Source organism: Pogoniulus pusillus, chromosome 1, assembly GCF_015220805.1.
Source record: "Pogoniulus pusillus isolate bPogPus1 chromosome 1, bPogPus1.pri, whole genome shotgun sequence".
Taxonomy (NCBI): Eukaryota; Metazoa; Chordata; class Aves; order Piciformes; family Lybiidae; genus Pogoniulus; species Pogoniulus pusillus.
In genome coordinates this window covers 20,015,479-20,036,623 of record NC_087264.1, presented here as the reverse complement: position 1 = coordinate 20,036,623, position 21,145 = coordinate 20,015,479, and the positions used below count along the sequence as shown (strand labels likewise).

At 49.0% G+C, this 21,145-nt stretch overlaps 1 protein-coding gene and 1 long non-coding RNA gene across 2 annotated transcripts in view; one reads left to right on the top strand and one right to left on the bottom strand.

The window, feature by feature from the left end:
* Window positions 1-203: 203 nt before the first annotated feature.
* LOC135175191 (uncharacterized) lies at window positions 204-2,355 on the bottom strand. The gene is made up of 2 exons (XR_010302283.1): window positions 1,658-2,355; window positions 204-850 (listed from the first exon to the last, which is right to left on the bottom strand). It is a non-coding gene; the product is annotated as an uncharacterized LOC135175191 (long non-coding RNA).
* A 66-nt stretch (window positions 2,356-2,421) lies between these two features.
* SOS2 (SOS Ras/Rho guanine nucleotide exchange factor 2) overlaps window positions 2,422-21,145 on the top strand; it is a 97,770-nt gene continuing 79,046 nt past the window's right edge. Inside the window, exon 1 of the mRNA XM_064142915.1 lies at window positions 2,422-2,833. Coding sequence (XP_063998985.1) covers window positions 2,747-2,833 — 87 coding nt within the window. The 5' untranslated portion in view covers window positions 2,422-2,746. The remainder of the gene's footprint in view (window positions 2,834-21,145) is intronic.

The following is a 21,145-nucleotide window of genomic DNA, read 5'->3' as shown; positions in this document are numbered from 1 at the left end:
AGGTTATAGCTCTGTATAATGTTTAAAGGGATGATACATGACCAAACTTGTCATCCTAAAGTGTATCTTATCTATGCTTATCACACTCCATGGCTTCTTCTCACACTGGTATGTATGAAGTGGACAAAACCAGTCTAAGATTGATCTGGACATGTAATGGCATGTGAAATGGTAATTCCTGAAATTCTGATTAAATGCATTAGGACGGTTTTGGACAAACACAGTATATTTCCCATTCATAGTTTGGATTGGAAAGGACCTTAAAGATACCTAGTTCCAACCCCCCTGCCATAGGTAGAGATACTTTTCAGTAGACCAGGTTGCTCATGGCTCCATCCAACCTGGCCTTGAACACTTTGAGGCTCAACAATTTCTCTGGGCAACCTATTCCAGTACCTCACCACTCCCATGGGGAAGAATTTCTTTCTATTGTCTCATCTAAATGTAGCTTCTTCCAGTTTGAAACCGTTAACCCTTGTCCTGTCACTCCATGCCTTTGTAAAAAGTCCCTTTCCAGCTCTCTTGTAGCCCCTTTCAAATACTCGAAAGCTGCTCTAAACTCTTCCTAAAGCCTTCTCTTCTCCCGGCTGAACAACCCTAACTCTCTCAGCCTCTCTTCAGGCCTCTGATGATTTTCATGGCCCCTCCTCTGGGCTCTAACAGATCAGTCAGGCTCTGGGAAGAGTACAGCATATTCCATCCTTTGTAAAATACTGCAAAAAAAAGAGAGTTGTGGCTCCCTGGTTGGCTGCTCCTGGGAAAAGAAGCTCCCTTAGGGTACATCATGGTGTCCAGTCAATGCTGCCACACCTTGAAGCAGTTCAGGCTGCCTGGAGAGGGATATCCCATCCTGAAGAACAAAGACATGAAGATAAAGTGCTAGGTGAGAGGCTCACTCAACCTGGGACATCTGCTTTCATAGAATCACAGAACATTTTGGGTTGGAAGGAACCTTTAAAGGTCATCTAGTCCAACCCCCTGCAGTCAGCAGGGACATCTGCAACTAGAATAGGTTGCTCAGAGTCCCAAATAACCTGTCCAGGCACGGGGCAGCAACCTCAACTTCTCTGGGTAGCCTGCGACAGAGTTTTAACACCCTCAGTGTAAAGAATGTCATAGAGTTGACCAGGTTGGAAGAGACCTCCAAGCTCATCCAGCCTAAACTATCACTCAGCCCTATCCAATCAACCAGACCATGGCACAAAGTGCCCCAGCCAGTCCATTCTTGAAAACCTCCAGGGACGGTGACTCCACCACCTCCCTGGGCATCCCATTCCAATGCCAATCACTCCCTTTGGCAACAACTTCCTCCTAACATCCAGCCTAGACCTGCCCTGGCACAACTTGAGACTGTGTCCCCTTGTTCTGTTGCCAGGTGCCTGGCAGAAGAAACCAACCCCACCTGGCTACAGCTTCCTTCAGGGAGTTGGAGGCAGCAATGAGGTCACCCCTGAGCCTCCTCCAGGCTGCACACCCCCAGCTCCCTCAGCCTCTCCTCAAAGGGCCATCCTCCAGGCCCCTTATCTCCTTCTATCCAGTTTAAATCTCAGCCTTTTTAGTTGAGCTTCATCATGCCTTGTCCAGTCACAACAGGCCCTGGGCAAAAGTCCATCCCCAGCTTTCCCTGAAGTTCCTGAAAGGCCACCAGAAGCTGTACCTAGAGCCTTCTCTGACGCTGTGGCTGTTCAATCTCCAGGCTTGTGGGTCTCGCCAGAGTTACGCTGAGCTGGCACGCAGGACTGCCTTTTTCTTGTTGCTTATGGTTTGGGTTTGATGAACAAGCATCTTCTCACAGAAAGAAGTGTTTTGTTGGAAACCTCCCCTGCCGCTGTAGGATGGCGGTAAGGTTAAGAACGTGGAGCAAAAGGAGCTGTCACTGCCTCTGCCAGCGCCCGGGAAATCTCTTCGCAGCTCACACTCTTGCTGGCAGAAAGGCACTTTCCCCCTGAATTCATTTATCCATTCCTTTTGTTGACAAGCCTTGGAGTGAATACGACACCATCGGAAGGAAAACGAGGGAAAGTTCGGCTGCAGAGGTGGTTCCGGGGGTGGAGGGGTCTGCGACAGCCTTCTCAGGAGTAGGGTGGAAAACAGCTAACCTCAGAGCTCGGCGTCGTAGCGTGGTTCCCAAATCCAGCTAAATAATTAACCTCGGCCGTGCCAGGTGCTGGGCTGCAATCTTCCCCAAGGTCGGGCACCTGCAGCTCTTCTCTCAGCGGCGCGAAGCGACAGCTTTCCTTGAGAGCCAAACAGCGGCAGCTCTCCCCTGAGGGTCGGGTGGTGGCACCTTGCCCTGAGCGTCCAGCAGCCGCTAGGCTCTTCCCGCCGTGAGCGCCCGGCGGCGGCGCGGTCGGCAGGGGGCGCCGCAATAATGGGCGGAGGAGGGCAGAACGCCGGGCAGCCGCGCATGCGCGCCGAGCGGCAGCGGCAGCAGTAGCGGGGCCGCAGCGAGCGGGCCGAGGGTGCCTCACCCCGCCGCCCCGTCAGCGCACGGCGAGCGGCCCGGAGCCCGGCCCCTCCCGCGCCGGATGTGATGGCCGCCCGGGCGGGGGGGTGAGGAGCGAGCTAGCGGTGGCCGAGAGCCGTAACGCGGCCCGGCCCTAACGAGCGCCAGTGGCGGCTTCTCCTTTCCCCTCAGCGCCCCTCGCCCCTTTTACTTCTACCCCCTTCTATGCCCCGGGCGCCGTAGCCAGCGGGAAGCGGCGAGGCGGGCGGCCCCGATGCGGAGGAGCCGCCGGCGGGCGCCATGCAGCCGCCGCCGCAGCCGTACGAGTTCTTCGGCGAGGAGAACGGCCCGAAATGGCGGGGGCTCTTCGTGCCCGCCCTGCGCAAGGTCAGTCCGGCCGCGGTGGCAGCAGTGGTAGCGGCCCGGGGGACGAGGGACGGACGGCACCTGCGCCTCAAACCCGCCCTGCGACCCCTGGGATGGTCTCTTCTCCGCCCGCCCCTCTCCCCGGGCTCCCCGGACCGCTGCAGGTGCCTGTCCCGCTGCACGGGCAGCGGCCGGGCTTCGCCTGCCGCCGGCTCGCACCGTTGCGATGCCTGTGGGCTCGGACGATGCCCGTTCTCCTGACAGTCTTACCGGGCAGAGCCCGAGAGTCCACCCTTTCCCTTTGACGTTGGCTCTGGCCTTGCCCGGCTCCTACGGGACTTCTCCCGTCCTGTCCCTTCACCCCCCTAGCAGCTCGGACACTGCGGTGCAGACATTGGAAGGGGCCTCAAGAGGTTCTCTTGCCAAACCCCTGCTCAGAGAGGGTCATCCGCAGCAGGCTGCCCAGGCCCAGGTCCAGACGGTGCCCGTGCGCTTTGCCTTGCCTTCGGTGCTTCTTTGTGTGAAGATGCTGCCAGGTGACGGTGTGTGTCTGGCAGGCTCTCTTCCTCCTGTCAGGGGCTGCATCTCCTTCACCCCTTCACCAAGACTTGCCCGAAGTTTCGTCGCAGCCGCCTTGATTGGGCTGCTGAGTTTGAGCCTGCTTGATAATATTTGTGTTTTGCTTCTGAGATGGGCAGTGGGAGGACAGCCTTCTGTCCCTTCCCCACAGCTTTCCTCCAGACAGCTCCTTCAGGCCGATTCCCAATCCAGACTCCCTTGCTGGCCACCCCATTGAGCTCTTTCCGATACGCTGACCAGTGTAACACCAAGTTGTCTATGGCACAGGGTAAACTCAGCCTCTGTTCTCTTAAGAAACAAATACATGCTTCATCAAAGAGATAAACTCTGTGGAAAACTTCTTACTCTGCCATGGAAGAGGAGTGTTACGATGTGTTTTGTATAGCATGATTATCCCAAGCCTGTCATGCTTAGCTGGGACACCCCAAAAGCAGGAGTGGGTTAAATTGAGGTTGGTAGGGCATGAAGGAGGGAGTGATGTTCTGTTGTGTGTCATTTCCCTGTTACCATTGCAGAGGTTGAGTTAGTTCTTAACATAATGGTCTGCTGATCTGGATTTGTCTGGTGCTGGGCAGCACTGTGGTCCAAGTGATGCAGGCACTCTTGAGTGGTGCTTTGCCTTCTTGTTCCAAGAATAGATTTAGTTGTGGTATGGGGGTAATGAGTCTTCTTCATTCGTTTTGGGTCTGCGTGTTACTCGTATTAAAAGCCACTGAAGGCAGATAAGTAGTCTTGTGGCTGGCATAAAACCCACTAATCTGCCTGTCTGCAGAATCCTTGATTTTTCTGCTCTTTATTTGTGACTCTCCTCCTCCATTGCTTTCCAGTGTCTCAAGGGAAGCCTTGAGACTGTCATGTTTCTCTTTTCCTGATCCCTGGAGACTGACGTAAAACCACACCTTGACACCAAACAGCATCCATGCAGATGTGAGCTAGAGCTATATGAGTTTGACCAAAAGGGTTTCTTTAAGACTTTAAAGGTACTTCTCATCATTCTAAAATACAAATAGATTATTCAGGCATTGGAACAGCCTGCCCAGAGAGGTGGTGGAGTCATTATCCCTGTAGGCATTCAAGAAATGTGTGGACCTGGCACGGTTTAATGGTCTTAGTGTGGCAGTTGGACTCAGTGGTCTTGGAGGTCTTTCCAACCAAAAGCAATTCTATGATTCTATCATTCTAAAAGTTGGCAGATTAATGCCACTCTTAGCACTTCTTGCTGTCTCTGTGCTTTTACAGAATCACAGGTTGGAAAAGACCTTTGAGATCATCAAGTCCAACCTAACACCTTCTAGTTAACTAAACCATGGCACTAAGTGCCTCATCTAGTATCCTTTTTGACACCTCCAGGGAGTGTTGGTATTTAGTATTGACAAAGAGAAGCAGAGCAGGAACTCAGACTTTCTAAACCAAAGGAAATAAAGTCTTGATACCAGTGTCTGCTTGCAGGGGGGGGGGAAATCCTAGTTGCTTATAGACAAGCTTTTTTTTCTTTCCTGGGAAAGTTCCTTGTCTGCAGTACCCACCCTTCAGCATGAAGCAATCACACTGTAATGTGCATTTCTTCTATGAACACACAGTATCAGTGAGTCAAACCAAAACTGTATCATTGTTCCAGTTGTTGCAGTCAGGGGGAGATGCTGTCAGTTTTAATAGATTCTTAAGTGATCTAATGCTCAGATACAAACGCTGGAGATGTTTAAGCCAGAACCTTTCAGGAGATTTATGGGTTGTTTTGTTTACATCTTGCATTTCACTTTAATAAAGAGATGAGAGCATTTCCCTTATGCAGTGGAGAGGTGAGGAGTGCGGCGCTGAATCCAAAGTCCACCAAAGCATAAGATTTTGTGTAGTCTCAGAAATTATTAAATGTTACCCTAGTTTTTATGATAAATTTTGGGGGGGGAAATAATTTACCCCAGTACTCAGCACCAGTGAGGCCACACCTCCAATGCAGGGTTCAGTTTTGGGCTACTCACTCCAAGAAGGACATTGAGGTACTGGAGTAAGTCTGGAGAACATGAAGCTGATGAAGAGTCTGGAGAATAGGTCTGGAGCAGTTGAAGGTGCTGGAGTAGTTTAGTCTGAAGAAGAGAAAGCTAAGGGGAAGTAAACCTCTTGTCCTCTACAACTCATTGAAGAAGTTGGAGCCAGATGGGGGTTCACAGGACGTCAAGGGTTGGAAGGGACCCAAAAAGATCATCAAGTCCAACCCCTCTGCCAGAGCAGGACCATACAGTTTAGCTCAGGTCACACAGGAGCGCGTCCAGACAGGCCTGGAAATTCTCCAGGGAAGAAGACTCCACAACCTCTCTGGAGAGCCTGTGCCAGGGCTCTGGGATCCTTACAGTCAAGAACTTCCCCCTTGTGTTGCGGTGGAACAGCAGCTTCCATCCTTTGCTCCTTGTCCTGTCCCAGGGAGCAAGTGAGCAGAGCCTGACCCCCAGCCCTCATATAGTTATAGTGATTAAATCCCCTCTCAGTCTTCTCCAGATTAAATAGTCCCAGGTCCCTTAGCCTGTCGTCATCAGGCAGTGCTCCAGTCCCCTCATCATCCTCATAGCCCTCCGCTAGACCCTCTCCAGCAGATCCCTGTCCCTTTTAAAATGGGGAGCCTGAAACTAAACCCAGTTCAGGTCCTTTCTCCTAAGTAACAAGTGACAGGACAAAAGGAAATGGCCTCAACTTGCATAAGGGAAGGTTTAAGTTGGATATTTGCAAGTACTTTCCTGAAAAGCCTGTCAAGCCCTGGAACAGCTTCCCCAGGGAGGTGGTTGAATCCCCATCCACAGAGGTGTTTAAAAGAAGCAGAGATGGGGTGCTGAGGGACATGGTTTAGCACTAGCCTTGGTAGAATTAGATAATGGTTGGACTCAGTGATCTTAAAGGTCTTTTCCAACCAAAAATAATCTATGATTTTATGATTCTGAAGGGACTTAAGAGCCTATTTGTTAGCCACCTGAGATAAGACCTCTCCAAGCTGTTTTTGTGGTGCAAAATTTAAATGGCTTGAGAATTAATTTTGTTAAATGCCTGGAATAGAGTTTTAAACTAGTACATTGGGTTTTCCTCTCAGTGGCCTATGCTGCAAGTGCAGAGGTAGGATCCCATTTTCCCATTCTTGAAAGCTTTTCCCTCCAGTGATGGCTTCGTGAAGAGGATGTAGAAAAAGTGGAAAGGTTTTGGCTTTTCTTTGTGTATCTGTGTGAGAAATCCTCATTCTAAAGTATAGAAAGATGTGCAGCAGGACAACATGCCAGTAGAGTTCACTGACAACAGACCAGATTCAAGCAGCAAAGAAATCTGAAGTCCATGACATGCTTTGAAGTGTTCCTCTCTCCATCGTATGCATCCAGCAAGCTCATGGTCACTTTTTATCAATTCAGTTTGAAACCCTTACATTTAAGTGAACTCTCTGCAGTTGGCATCCACCAAATCATGAATGGGGAGGGGAAAAATGGGAGAATGCATCAGTTCTTACTTCAATATGTGGGGAAAAAATATATATATCTCTGTTGACCAGTATTCTGTATGCATTTAAGTGGTCATACATCTTTAAGATCAGTAGAGTGCTGAATTTTACCTACTACTGTGAGGAAAGTCTTAAGAACAAAACTAAATGTCAAGGGATTAAACTAGATATTTTGGCAGGATTTTTTTTCGTGTGTGTGTATATATATGTTTATATACACACATATATATGCATACATATATATATCACCATATTTTTAGCACTAACACCTTGTCATCGACCAAGTTGAAGATTGTGAAGTAGTTTCATGTCTTGCCCCTTTTCCAGCTGGGAGATTGACAAACACATCCTTACTCTAAAGCATTTTACTTTCTTCTGTTGTAGTGCTGGGAAGCTACATGGTCTGGGCCCCTCAGTTTTCTGGGCCACTCAATTCAAGAGAGATGTTGAGGTGCTGGAAGGTGTCCAGAGAAGGGCAACAAAGCTGGTGAGGGGCCTGGAACACAAACCCTATGAGGAGAGGCTGAGGGAGCTGGGGGTGTGCAGCCTGGAGTTGAGGATGCTCAGGGCAGACCTCATTGCTGGCTACAACTGCATGAAGGGAGGCTGTAGCCAGGTGGGATTGGGCTCTTCTCCCAGGCAACCACCAATAGAACAAGGGGACACAGTCTCAAGTTGTGCCAGGGGAGGTCTAGTCTGGATGTTAGGAGGAAGTTTTTGTCAGAGAGAGTGATTGGCATTGGAATGGGCTGCCCAGGGAGGTGGTGGAGTCACTGTCCCTGGAGGCGTTCAAGCAAAGCCTGGATGGGGCACTTAGTGCCATGGTCTAGTTGACTGGATAGGGCTGGGTGCTAGCTTGGGCTGGATGATCTTGGAGGTCTCTTCCAACCTGGTTGATGCTGTGATTCTATGAAGTGGGATGTAATTAAACTTACATAAAAGTCCTATCAAAAGAAAGGACTTGGAATAAAACAGTGTTTTAATCTGGTTGATTGATCTTGATGATCTTGCTGGCTGCAAAGTAGTGAATGGAGTTAAATCCTGTTGGTGGCCTGTCACCAGTGGTGGTCTCCAGAGACTGAGGCACCATCAGTGAGTTTGCAGATGACATTAAGCTAGGAAGGAGTGATGGTTTGCTTGAGGGCAGGGAGCTTCTACAGAGGGACCCAGACAGGCTGGATAGATGGCCTGAGGACAGTGGGATGAAATTCAACAAGACCAAGTGCTGGGTCCTGCACTTGGGTCACAGCAATCTCATGAATGCTCCAGGTTTGGGACAGAGTGGCTGGAAACTGCCCAGTGGAAAATGACCTGTGGGTGTTGATTGACAGGTGGCAGAAGATGAGGCAGTGCATGTGCCCAGATGGCCAAGAAAGCTGCCAGTATCCAGACCTGGATCAGGAATAGTGTGGCCAGCAGGACCAGGGCAGTAATTGCATCCTGTACTGGGCACTGGTGAGGCCACACCTTTAATGCTGTGCTCAGTTTTGGGCCCCTTGCTACGAGACTTGGAAGTCCTGGAGCTTGTCCAAAGAAATGCACCCAAGCCAGTGAAGGGTCTGGAGAACAGGTCTTGTGAGGACTGGCTGAGGGAACTGGAATTGTTCAGCCTGGAGACAAGGAGCCTCAAGGGAGGCCTGGCTCTCTCAGCCCTCTGAAAGGAGGATGCAGCGAGATGGGGGATTGGTCTCTTCTCCCAAGTAACAAGCAAGAGGACAAGAAGAAATGACCTCAGGTTGCACCAGGGGAGGTTTAGGTTGGATATTAAAAGAAACTTCTTCACTGCAAGGGCGCTCAAACACTGCAACAGGCTCTCCAGGGAGGTGGTTGAATCCTCATCCTTGGAGGTGTTTAAAAGAGGCAGAGACATGCTGAGTGATATGGTTTAGAGCCAGCCTTAGAGTTAGATAATGGTTGGACTCAGTGATCTTAAATGTTTTTATCAAACAAAGCAATTGTATGATGTTATGGTTAGTTGAGCTGCTATTGGTAGCAAGTAAATCACTTCAAGTAGCTCTATGGTCTAAGCTTTATGAAGGCTTTTAATCTGGAAGCTGACTTTACTGCTTAAAGGAGCTGACTTTGCCTCTTAAAGGATCACAGTGTTTCTTTGAATAATTCTCCAAGTGCACCAGCAGCTGTTGCAGCAGAAATCAGAGAGCTTTCAACCCCCTGCTGGTGGAGTTTCTTGGGTTTGAATCCTTGGGATGTTGATACTGGCAGCATCATTAAAGCTTTTGCTCGATGGGGCAGGACTTCTCTGGAGGGGCTTTCCTGCTTCCCCGTCTCCAAAGCTGGCCAAATCTTTCTCTGATGAAATCAGGACCCTCCATGGAGGGGGATTTTCTTCTGTGAATTCTCTCTCTCTCTCTCCTTCTTTTCATATCTCCAAGTGCTTGTTCTTTGGGTTTGTTTTGATTTGCTTTTTTTAGCTTTTTCTGGCCTGATGGCTTTTGTGGGGAAAGATGGCAAATTATGAAACTTGTTTCTAAAACTGGCATTTGAATTTTGTAACTGAGTTTTCTAGCCCAGATCCCATGCCAAAGCTCGTTCTTGCCAGATGAATCTCTGCAGAACTGACTTGATTTTTACAGGTTGATAGCAATGCTTTGATGTCATAAAGGGACTTGGGGATTCTGGTAGAAAGTAGCTGAAGATGAGGCAGCAGTGTGCCCAGGTGGGCAGCAGAGCCAATGGCATCCTGGGCTGGCTCAGGAGCAGTGTGGCCAGCAGGACAAGGGAGGTTATTCTGCCCCTGTATGCAGGCCACACCTTGAGTGCTGTGTCCAGTTCTGGGCTCCTCAATTCAAGAGAGATGTTGAGGTGCTGGAAGGTGTTGAGAGAAGGGCAGCAAGGCTGGTGAGGGGCCTGGAGCACAGCCTTGTGAGGAGAGGCTGAGGGAGCTGGGGGTGTGCAGCCTGGAGCAGAGGAAGCTCAGGGCAGACCTCATTGCTCTCTACAACTCCCTGAGGGGAGGCTGTAGCCAGGTGGGGTTAGTCTCTTCTGCCAGGCAAGCAGCAACAGAAGAAGGGGACACAGTCTCAAATTGTGGCAGGGGAGGTCTAGTCTGGATGTTAGGAGGAAGTTCCTGGCAGAGAGAGTGATTGGCATTGGAATGGACTGCCCAGGCAGGTGGTGGAGGTGTTGAAGCAAAGCCTGGATGAGGCACTTAGTGCCATGGTCTAGTTGATTGGCTAGGGCTGGGTGCTAGGTTGGACTGGATGATCTTGGTGGTCTCTTCCAACCTGGTTGATTCATATCTGTTGATCTTAGAGGGGAGCCTAGAAAAATCATTAATCTTGCTGGTAGCACCCAAGTGTGTATCTCCCACCAGGAATTAGAAGTCCTGGAAATTCATTGTATAAGAACCTTTTCAGACTTCTCATTGAAGGCATCATTGTCAAACATCTTCCAGTGGTCCCTGGAATTAACCTTTATCCCAATTAGCTGGACTAGATTTTCCACAGTAAGTGGCTGATTGAGTGGCACTAGATTGGTGTTGGACATATATGAATGTGCTCCAAGATAGTAATTATAGAATCCTAGAATGATTTGGATTGGAAGAGACCTTGAAAGTCCTTTAGTTCCAATTCCTCTGCCATGGGTAGGGACTCTTCCTACTAACCCCGTTTGCTGAAGGTCCCATCCAACCTGGCTTTGAACACTTCCAGGCATGGATCCTCTACAACCTCTCTGGGCAGGCTTCTCAATCTCACAGGAAGGAATTTCTTCCTAATATCTAATCTAAATCCATCTCCTTCCAGTTTGAAGCCATTGCCCCTCATCGTGGGGCAGTGGAGAGACTGAGGAAGCTGAGGCTTTTTAGCTTGGAGAGGAGGAGACTAAGGGGTGACCTCATTGGTACTTATACATCTGTATGGGCTGAGTGTCAGGAGGATGGAGCCAGGCTCTTCTCAGTGATGCCCAGTGACAGGACAAGGGGCAGTGGGTGGAAGCTGAGGCATAGAAGGTGCCATGCAAACCTGAGGAAGAGTTTTTTCTCTGTGAGGGTGACAGCACTGGAAGAGGCTGCACAGGGGGGTTGTGGAGTCTCCCTCTCTGGAGATATTCAAGAACTGTCTGGGTGTGTTCAGTGTGATCTGCTCTGGGTGATCCTGCTCTGGCAGGGGGACTGGACCAGATGAGCTTTTGAGGTCCCTTCCAGCACTTGACATTCTCTGATTCTGTGACCCTGTTTACTCCATGCCTTTGTAAAAAGTCCCTTTCCAGCTCTCCTATAGCTACCTTCAAACTGTGGAAAAACACAAGAAGTCTTCTCTTCTCCAGGCTGAACAAGCCAAATCCTCTTACCCTGTCCTCACAGCAGAGGTGCTCCAACCCTCTGATCGTCTTTCTGACTGTCCTTCAGACCTGCTCTGACAGTTACATGACCTTCTTATGCTGAGGGCTCTAGAGTTGGCTCCAGCACTGCAGGTGGAGTGTCACCAGAGGGGAGCAGAAGGGCAGAATCCCCTCCCTTGACCTGCTGCCCACATAGGCCATATTCTTGTGTGTTCTTAGCGTGCACTATCACTTGTGCAAGCTCCTACAGACCCTCTGGCAAACAAAAACTCCTCTTTCTTTAAACAAGAGCTGTGTATGCAGTCACTTTCTTCTTCACTGTCTCTAAATCAAATTCACAAGTATCTCAGAGGTGTTAATTGCTCTGATTTTTCTCCTGTTACCTACTAGACCATCCAACAATGACTCCTCACAGTTCTGCATGTCAGTGTAAGCAGGGCTCTCTACACTGTTTGCATTCTCCAAAACAATTCCACTATTGCTCTGGACCACACAACAGATTTCTAGAGCATGACTAAAGGGTTTATTCTTAGCAAACGTTGCAGACAGAAACATAAAAGACCATTTTGAGGACGTTTCTGAAGTTTGCAGTCATTCAGTGCTTCTCTATAATCTAAAACATGGGAGTTAATGTATAACAGCCCAGCTCTTGTCCTGTTTTTTCACTTGCCTGCCTCATTTTCTTCACTGCTCTGTCAGGGCTGATCACCAACATGTTTTCTGTTGAAGAATCAGACCCCCTTGGGTTAGAATTATTTAATGCATAATGGAGTCATTAGAATGGATTATAATTTAATGCCTTCTAATTTCATTAGCATGAATTATTATTTAATGCATCCTAATTTCAACTGTCAAGCTGCTTGTTGTGATGTTTTCAAATAAGTTATGTTTAGTTTGGAAATCTGTGAGGTCATTTAGCTTTTATTAAGTACAATTGTCTGAGTTCTGAACCTAGACCTTTCATAGAGTCATAGAATGGTTTAGGTTGGAAGGGACCTCAAAGCTCAGCCAGTTCCAACCCCCTGCCATAGGCAGGGACACCTCCCACTAGAACAGGTTGCTCAAGGCCTCATCCAACTTGGCCTTGAACACCTCCAAGGAGGCAGCATCCACAGCTTCCCTGGGCAACCTGTTCCTTGAATACCTCCAGGGAGGTTGTGGAGCACAGAAGCACAGAATGTGATCTTTGATCTTTGATCACATTCTGTGCTTCTGTGCTCCACAACCTTGGGCAGCCTGTGCCAGTTTCACCACCCTCACTGCAAACCATTTCTTCCTAGCATCCAGTTTCAGTCTCTCCTCTGCCACTTTAAACCCATTACACCTCATCCTGTCATTACAAGACCTTGTCCATATTCCCTCCCCAGATTTCCTGTAGCCCACTTCAGATACTGGACAGCCACTCCAAGGCCTCCTGGAAGCTTTCTCCAGGCTGCAGAGCCCAAACTCAGCCTGTCCTCATAGCAGAGCTGCTGCAGCCCTCTGAGCATCTTGGTGGCCTCCTCTGGACTGGCTCCAGCAGTTCCATGTCCTTCTTGTGTTGGGAGCTCCAGAACTGCACCCAGGACTGCAGGTGGGGTGTGAGGAGAGCAGAGCCAAGGGGCAGAATCCCCTCCCTTGCCCTGCTGCCCACACTGCTCTTGCTGCAGCCCAGCACAGGGTTGCTGTCTGAGCTGCACTCACACTGCAGGCTCATCTTGAGCTTTTCATCACCCCAGACCCCCAGGTCCTTTTCCTCAGGGCTGCTCTCAGCCATTTCCCATCCAGCCTGGAGTTGTGCTTGGGATTGCACCCACCCAGGTGCAGGACTTTACACTTGGCCTTTTTTTAGCATGGGCAACAGGTGGAGGGAGGAGATTCTGTCCCTCTGCTTCCCTCTGCTGAGACCCCACCTGCAGTGCTAGGGCCAGCTCTGGAGTCCTCAGCACAGCACACACATGGACCTGTTGAATCAGGGCCAGAGGAGGCTGCAACAGTGGTGGGGGGCTTGGAAGCCCTCTGCTGTGAGGCTAGGCTGAGAGAGTTGGCCTTGTTCAGCCTGGAAAAGAAAAGGCTCCAGGGAGACCTTCTGGTGCCCTTTCACTACTTAAAAAGACTGATCAGAAAGCTGGAGAGACTTTAGAGCAGAGCCTGTTGTTCCAGGACTGAAAGAGGGAGAATCAGACTGGAGAGAAGTAAGAATTTTTTTACCCTGAGTGTGGTGAGACCCTATCCCAGGTTGCCCAAAGTGGTGGTAAATGCCCCATCCCTGGAACCATTCCAGGACTCTGAGCAACCTGCTCTAGTTGCAGATGTCCCTGCTGACTGCAGGGGGATTGGACTTAGATGAACTTTAAAGTTTTCTTCCAACATTCTGTGACTCTGTCAAGCAATTGTTGCCTCTTAATAGCATGTTCACAAGGGAGAGGTGGCTGTAGTTGTAGAAAGTCCCTGTCATGTGGACTCTACCAAACCTTTTGCAAACAGCAGGTCAGTTCCTCCAGACCTTTTGTTTTTAACTCCTAGTACCAGCTGGGCATCATTGTAGGTTGGTTTGAGTCCCTGACAAGTAAAGAAATTGGCTTTTTTTTTTGTCTTGCATAAATATTCACTATCATCAATGACATTTGGAACCAAATGGGACTGGTCCTTTTACTTAAATTGCAATGCCTCTTTTAAATTTCACTGTTTTATTATACAGCTTAAATAGTCTCACTGGAGTCTGCATCTGATAATGGTAACAGGAGAATTTTCCCAGCCACTGGCATGAAATGGAGGTAGTTTTTAGTTCCCAAGTGTTTAAAAGTAGTAGGAACAGTGTAATTTCATTTGGCAGCAGTAGCAGAAGAAACACTTCCTACTTGGGTTGTTAAAATGGAATATGGAAATGAGCCTTTGCGTTGGCTTAAGGACTTGCCAGGCTAACTAGTGACAGGAAGAGCTGAAGGGTTGATTGCCACCACCATTCCCTTACTTATGTGCTTCTACTCCTTCATGCATGGTCATCTTGCCCCTCTGTGTGCCACTTAATCATAGAATCAGCCAGGCTGGGAGAGACCTCTAAGATCATCCAGTCCAACCCATCCCCCAGCCCTATCCAGTCAACCAGACCATGGCACTAAGTGCCTCATCCAGTCTTTTCTTGAACACCCGCAGGGACGGTGCCTCCACCACCTCCCTGGGCAGCCCATTCCAATGCCAGTCACTCTCTCTGCCAACAACTTCCTCCTAACATCCAGCCTAGACCTCCCCCAGCACAACTTGAGACTGTGTCCCCTTGATCTGTTGCTAAGGTTGCCTGGGAGAAGAGACCAACCCCACCTGGCTACAGCCTCCCTTCAGGGAGTTGTAGAGAGCAATGAGGTCTGCCCTGAGTCTCATCTTCTGCAGGCTGCACACCCCCAGCTCCCTCAGCCTCTCCTCAGAGGGTTTGTGTTCCAGGCCTCTCACCAGCTTTGTTGCCTTTCTTTGGACTCATTCCAGTACCTCAACATCTCTCTTGAATTGAGGAGCCCAGAACTGGACACAGCACTCAAGGTGTGGCCTGAGCAGTGCTGAGCACAGGGGCAGAAGAACCTCCCTTGTCCTGCTGGCCGCACTGCTCCTGATGCAGGCCAGGATGCCATTGGCTCTCCTGCCCACCTGGGCACACTGCTGGCTCATCTTCAGCTACTCTCTACCAGCACCCCCCAGGTCCCTCTCTGCCTGGCTGCTTTCCAGCCACTCTGTCCCCAGCCTGTAGCACTGCTTGAGGTTGTTGTGGCCAAAGTGTAGAACCCTGCCCTTGGCCTTGTTCAGTCTCATCCAGTTGGCCTCTGCCCACCCGTACAGACTGAATAATTCAGTCTACCCAAGTGAGTGATTCTTCTTGGAAGTGCATCATGTAAAAGTAGGGAGAAGGAGCCTGCATGTGCTGGGTTCAGAGTGTCAGGCAGCTCTCAGCTATGGGAATTGATGTGTTGAAGAGCTGGAGGAGAATTAGAAGCTGTTTGCATTAAAGTCAGTCACATGCATAGCAATCTCTGTGCCAGCCATGGTGTTTTCCTTCCATATCACAGGGAAGAGGCTGTACCTAGAACATTCAGGGTTTATCTCAGTTTAAACAAGGCATTCTATATCTTAGTTTTCCATACATTTTAAAGATCAAAATGTTTGTGGACATCCACATGTTTTAGTTTCTCCTTGACTCTGTGTAAAAGGCCAGCAGGTTGAGAGAGGTGATTCTCACCCTCTACTCCACTCTCCACTCAAGGTGAGACCCCACCTTGAGTACTGCATCCACTTCTGGAGCCCCTATTACAAGACACACTTGAACATGCCCACAGAAGAGCCACAAGGATTATCAGAGAGCTGGAGCTCCTCTCCTGTGGAGATAGACTGAGAGAGTTGGGGCTCTTCAGTCTGGAGAAGAGAAGGCTCCAAGGAGACCTTATTGTCACCTTCCAGATTCGAAGGGAGCCTACAAGAAGGCCATTGAGGGAGTTTTTTAAGATGTCAGGTAGTGATGTCAGGCAAAACTGGAAGTGGGTAGTTTTAGATTGGATTCAAGGAAGAAGTTCTTCACCATGAGGGTGGTGAGACACTGGAACAGATTGGCTGGGGAGCTCATGGATGCCTCCTCCCTGGAGGTGTTCAAGGCCGGTTTGGATGTGTCTCTGAGCAACCTGATCTAGTGTAAAATATCCCTGTCTGTGGCAGGGGTTTGAAGCTGGATGATATTTGAGGTCACTTCCAGCCCTGACAATTCTATGATTCCTCAGTTGAAGAGGGACAGGGATCTGCTGGAGAGGGACCAGCAGAGGGCTATGAGGATGATGAGGGGACTGGAGCACTGCCTGATGAGGAGAGGCTGAGGGACCTGGGGCTGTTTAGTCTGCAGAAGAGAAGACTAAGAGAGGATCTAATCAATGTTTATAACTATCTGAGGGATGTGGGTCAGGAGAGGAGGGACAGGCTCTGCTCACTTGCTCCCTGGGATAGGACAAGGAGCAATGGATGGAAGCTGCAGCACAGGAGGTTCCAGCTCAACACAAGGGGGAACTTCTTTCCTGTAAGGATCCCAGAGTACAGAGAAGTTGTGGAGTCTCCTTCTCTGGAGCCTTTGCAGGCCTGTCTGGATGTGTTCCTGTGTGACCTGAGCTAGATTGTATGGTCCTGCTCTGGCAGGGGGGTTGGACTGGATGAGCTCTCTGGGTCCCTTCCAACCCCTGACATCCTGTGATTCTGTGAACCAGCTGGAGAAAGAAGGGTTTGTGTGTTTGGGTAGAAAAGTAGGGAAAGTAGCGATGTGAGAAACAAACTAAGAAATGTAGATGAGAGTAGCTATAGCAGAAGTGAGCCATGGTGAGGAAGTGCCACAGGGAGAAACTGTCAGTGGGCAGGTCTTCTGGGAAATGCATCTGTGTGGAAATCACAGAAGCCTCAAATTGGGGCTGCTGTGCTCATTGTGATCTACCAGTTCCTTTTGTGAGCCACCCATGAGCCTTCGTGGCCAAGAAGGCTGATGGGGTCCTGTGCTGTATTAAGATGATTGTGTTCTCCTGCCCCACTACCCTAGTGAGGTTACACCTGGAGTGGTGCGTCCAGTTCTAGGCTCCTCAGCTCAAAAGAGACAAGGAGCTACTAGCAACAGTCCACTGGAGGCTACAGAGGTGCTGAGCGGCCTGGAGCTTCTCTGTGAGGAGGAAGGGCTGAGACCTGAGGCTGTTGAGCCTGGAGAAGAGCAGTCTGAGAGGGGATCTGATCAATGCTCAGCAAGAGCTGAAGGGTGTGGGACAGGAGGATGGACCTGACTCTTTTCAGTGGTACCCAGCAACACAACAAGGGGCGGTGGGCACAAACTGGAACCTAAGAAGTTCCACCTGAACAGGAGGAAAACCTTTAGTGTGAGGGTGCTGGAGCCTTGGAGCAGGCTGACCAGAGAGGTTGTGGAGCCTCTTTCATTGGAGAGATTCCAGAGCCACCTGGGCTCTCTGATCCTGAACCACTTGCAACGGGTCACCCTTTTTTAGCAGAGGGCTTGGACTAGATGTTCCTGAGAGGCCTCTTCCCATCCCCACCAGTCTGTGATTGCAGCACCTGCTGTCAAGATGTATTACATCCTACAGCTTATTGCAGGAGAAGATGGGAAGAATAGTGATCTGCATTTGATTTAGTTTGTCAATCAGCCATGCATCATCACCTTCTTCCTTCTCTCTCTAGTTTAAATATCCCAGTTTTAAGCCCATCACTCCTTGTCCTGTTACCACAAGCACTATCAGATGCTTTTCACAGCTCAATTGCTGTGTTAGGAGAGATTTTGCTAACAGTGCATCAAATGTTTAGAGCTGTAAGGATAAAAACTATAAATGGCCACGCACAACTGAATTACTGAGTTCTGATTTGCTTAAGACACCACTTCTTCCTGTTCCTCTATCAGCATTTATTTGACTTAAGGAAGATGGTTCGTCTAGAAGTTGCTGTACTGGAAATCAAGTTAGGAACCAGTGAAGTTGACAGAACATTTTTATTTAGGAGATCTCTTCAAGGGTGTAAATATTTGTGGTTCTTTCTGATGAATTATGATTATGAGATACTGGAATGTGTCCAGAGAAGGGCAACGAAGCTGGGGAGAGGCCTGGAGCACAGCCCTGTGAGGAGAGGCTGAGGGAGCTGGGGGTGTGCAGCCTGGAGGAGGCTCAGGGCAGACCTCATTGCTGTTTACAACTCCCTGAAGGGAGGCTGTGGCCAGGTGGGGTTGGTCTCTTCTTCCAGGCAACCAGCAACAGAACACAGGGACACAGCCTCAAGTTGTGCCAGGGGACACTGTGTGGTTCAAAGTTAAGCCTGCCATGTATTGGTTCTGAAAAATGAGAACATAGAGTCATACAACGATGAAAAGACCTGTAAGGTCATCAAGTCCAGCCAATGACCTAACACTGCTAGGTCCACCACTAAACTATGTCCCTCAGTACCGCAACTACACATCTCTTAAACCACTCCAGGCATGGGGATTCCACCATTTCTCTGGGCAGCCTGTTTCAGGGCTTGGCAACCCTTTGAATAAGGACATTCTTCTTATGTCAAACCTAAGCCTATCTGGATGCATTCCTGTGTGACCTGAGCTAGATTGTATGGTCCTGCTCTGGCAGGGGGGGTTGGACTCAATGATCTCTTTGGGTTCCTTCCAACCCTTGATGTCCTGTGAGCCTGTGGTCTGACCTCCCAGGGAGGGGCCATCCACAACCCCTCTGAGCAAGCTGTTCTGGAGTCTCACCACCCTCATACTGAAGAACTTCTGTCCTATCCCTTATTCCTTGGGAGAAGAAATGGGCCCCTACCTGGCTTCAGCCTCCTTTCAGAGAGTGATAGAGAATAAGAAGGTTTTCCTTCAGTCTCCTCCAGGCTGAACAGCTCCAGTTCCCTTAAGTGCTCCTCACCAGACCTGATCTCCAGACCCTTCACCATCTTCATTCTCCATCTCTAGACACACTCCAGCATCTCAGTGTCCTTGTAGCGAGGGCCCCAAAACTGAACTCAGTATTTGAGGTGTGGCCTCACCAGTGCCAATTACAGAGAAGAACCATCAGTTTATTTCCACTCCTCACAGTTGATGTCCCTGAAATGTTTTCATCCTAATCTTTTCTTAACAGACTTCTTTCCAGAAACCTGCTAAGGACTACTAACATCTCACTGAGAAGGAATTTTGAGCTTGACTCTGTCTCTGCAGCTGCTTGTTTTCTCTTGATGCTTTTGTGGCATGTTGCAGGACCAAGGGGAAGATCTCAAGTTTATCTTGAAGGGGGTTTTCAGTTTTGAGCTTGTGCAGATGCAGTTGGACTCTGAGGGAGCCCTGCCAAGTCTGTTGAAGGCTACAGCTGTAGCAAGGAGGGGCCTCTGTGAAGCCATCACTATGTTATCATCAAATACACGTGTGCTGGAAGAGTAGGGAGAGGTAAAGATGAGGAGCAAGGGAAGAAGCAGTTCAGGAGGTCCCATCTGTAATAAAGGCTTTAAGGCCATGTTTAAATGCTGCACTTACATGGCTCAGACCTGTCATTTCATTTCCTCTCCTTGGAACAGTTTGTGAAGGAGTACTCCTCATAGTCCTGCTACTCTTAATCTTCCTCTGTAATGACTTCAGACACTCCACCTGCATGGTTTCAGAGATAATACAGGTAAAGGAACCTGGTTTCTGTTATCTTTTGCTCAGAGTTCTTGCAGCAGAGCTCTCACATCATGGCTTTCAGTATTACAACCGTTAAAAGAAGCAATTAAAGTCAGCTCAAACCTTGAGCTCTGTGTGAACGCTGGTGATGATTCCATGCCAGTGGAATCTGCTCAGGTATTTCAGTTGGAACCTGAAGTCACTGAATGCACCTTCCATAAGGTACATGTCCTCAGTAATTGCCCTTGCTTTTTTTCCCCTCTTACATTGGGTATTTTTTCAGGCTCTCTTTTTTTTTTTTTTACAGCCCCTTTCAGTTAGGGTTTAGGTGAATAAAGAATAAACATTGGCCATGATAGAGCAGCATCTGATTTTATCAGCTGGTGTACAGCTTTTAGAACTGTCTCCTTGTGTTGTTATGAAAAACAGTCTCCTGCTCTGAAATTGTTTTTTCTCAGTAACAGCACTTCTGTCAAAATAACTTCTCTTAAAGCCAGAGAGTGCACAGGCACCTCTGGGACCACTCTGTGATGATGTAAGCAGAACAATTTCAAATGTAAGACGATTCCTAAATCCTCTGGGAAGAATAGTCTCAGTCAAGAAATGTTGGGCTTTGTTTTTTCTCCTTTCAAAGCAAAATAGACCTCAGTACTTCTGTTTGTGTTCATGGTATGAAGCTGAGGTCATCTGCCAGTGTTTGAGGGGGGCTGAGAGCTCCTCCGGTTGTCCTCAAACCTGTTAGAGATCTACATGCTTCTGGGAAAGCTGAGGAAAGCATAGCATGAGCTGTGGAGGCCTGAGGACTGAAGTTAAGCACAAGTGAAGTCACTTTCTCTGTGGCAGTGATGTCTGTTTTTAGAATAAGCAACCTTCATGAGAGGAGGAGGAGAATGGCTGCAATCAGATGTGGTAAATGGGAGTTCCTCATCTTCTGTTAAGGGAGGGAGCACAGCTTCCCCCTCTCATCTTACCATGGAGTCACAGACTGATTTGGGCTTGAAGGGACCTTTAAAGGTCGTCTAGTACACACACCCCCTGCACTGAGCAGGGCCATCTGCAACTATAACAGGTTGCTTAGAGTCCCAGACAACCTGACTTGGAGTGGTTCCAGGGATGGGGCATCTAACACCTCTCTGGGCAGCCTGAGCCAGGGTCTCACCACCTTCAGTGTAAAAAAATCTCTGCCTTCTCTCTAATCTGAGTCTCCCTCTTTTAGTTTAAACCATCATCTCTTGTCCTGTCACAATACAAAAGTCTGCTCCCAGTTCTCTGACTAGTCACTCGAATGGCTGGAAGACCACCAGAAGGTCTCCCTTGAGCCTTCTCTTCTCCATCCTGAACAAAGCAAACTCTTTCAGTTTGGTCTCGCAGCAGAGGGCTGCCAGCCCTCACATAACTTTTTTTGGGTTTGATCCTGTTCTTTTCCTTTCTGCAGAGCATCCTTAAGGGTTCGTTGTGTGGGAAATACAACTTCATCTCATTTCCTAGTTCTCCAGCCAGTGCTTTCGTTGTAGTAGTGCTTGTGCAAGAGATACGTGGCAGGACCTTAGCTCGACACTTCCTGGTTTTCCATTGTTTTGTGAATTAAACTCTCATGTTCAGGAAGAACACAAAGTGCACTGACTATTGTTGAAAACCTGCAGTCTGAAGTAAGTGTTTTCAAGGAGTGGGTCTGGTTTTCGTGTGAGGTGGATTTTGTTTGCTTCAGCGTTACGTGGTCTTCTACACACGTCAGCTGTGCTGCAGCAGTGAGATGGGGCACAGAGACACGTTGGAGGTACAGAAAAATAAGCTCTGCTTACAGGTCTGTACAAAGCCTGTACCCAAACTGGACAGCTGGAATAGAAGCAGGTTG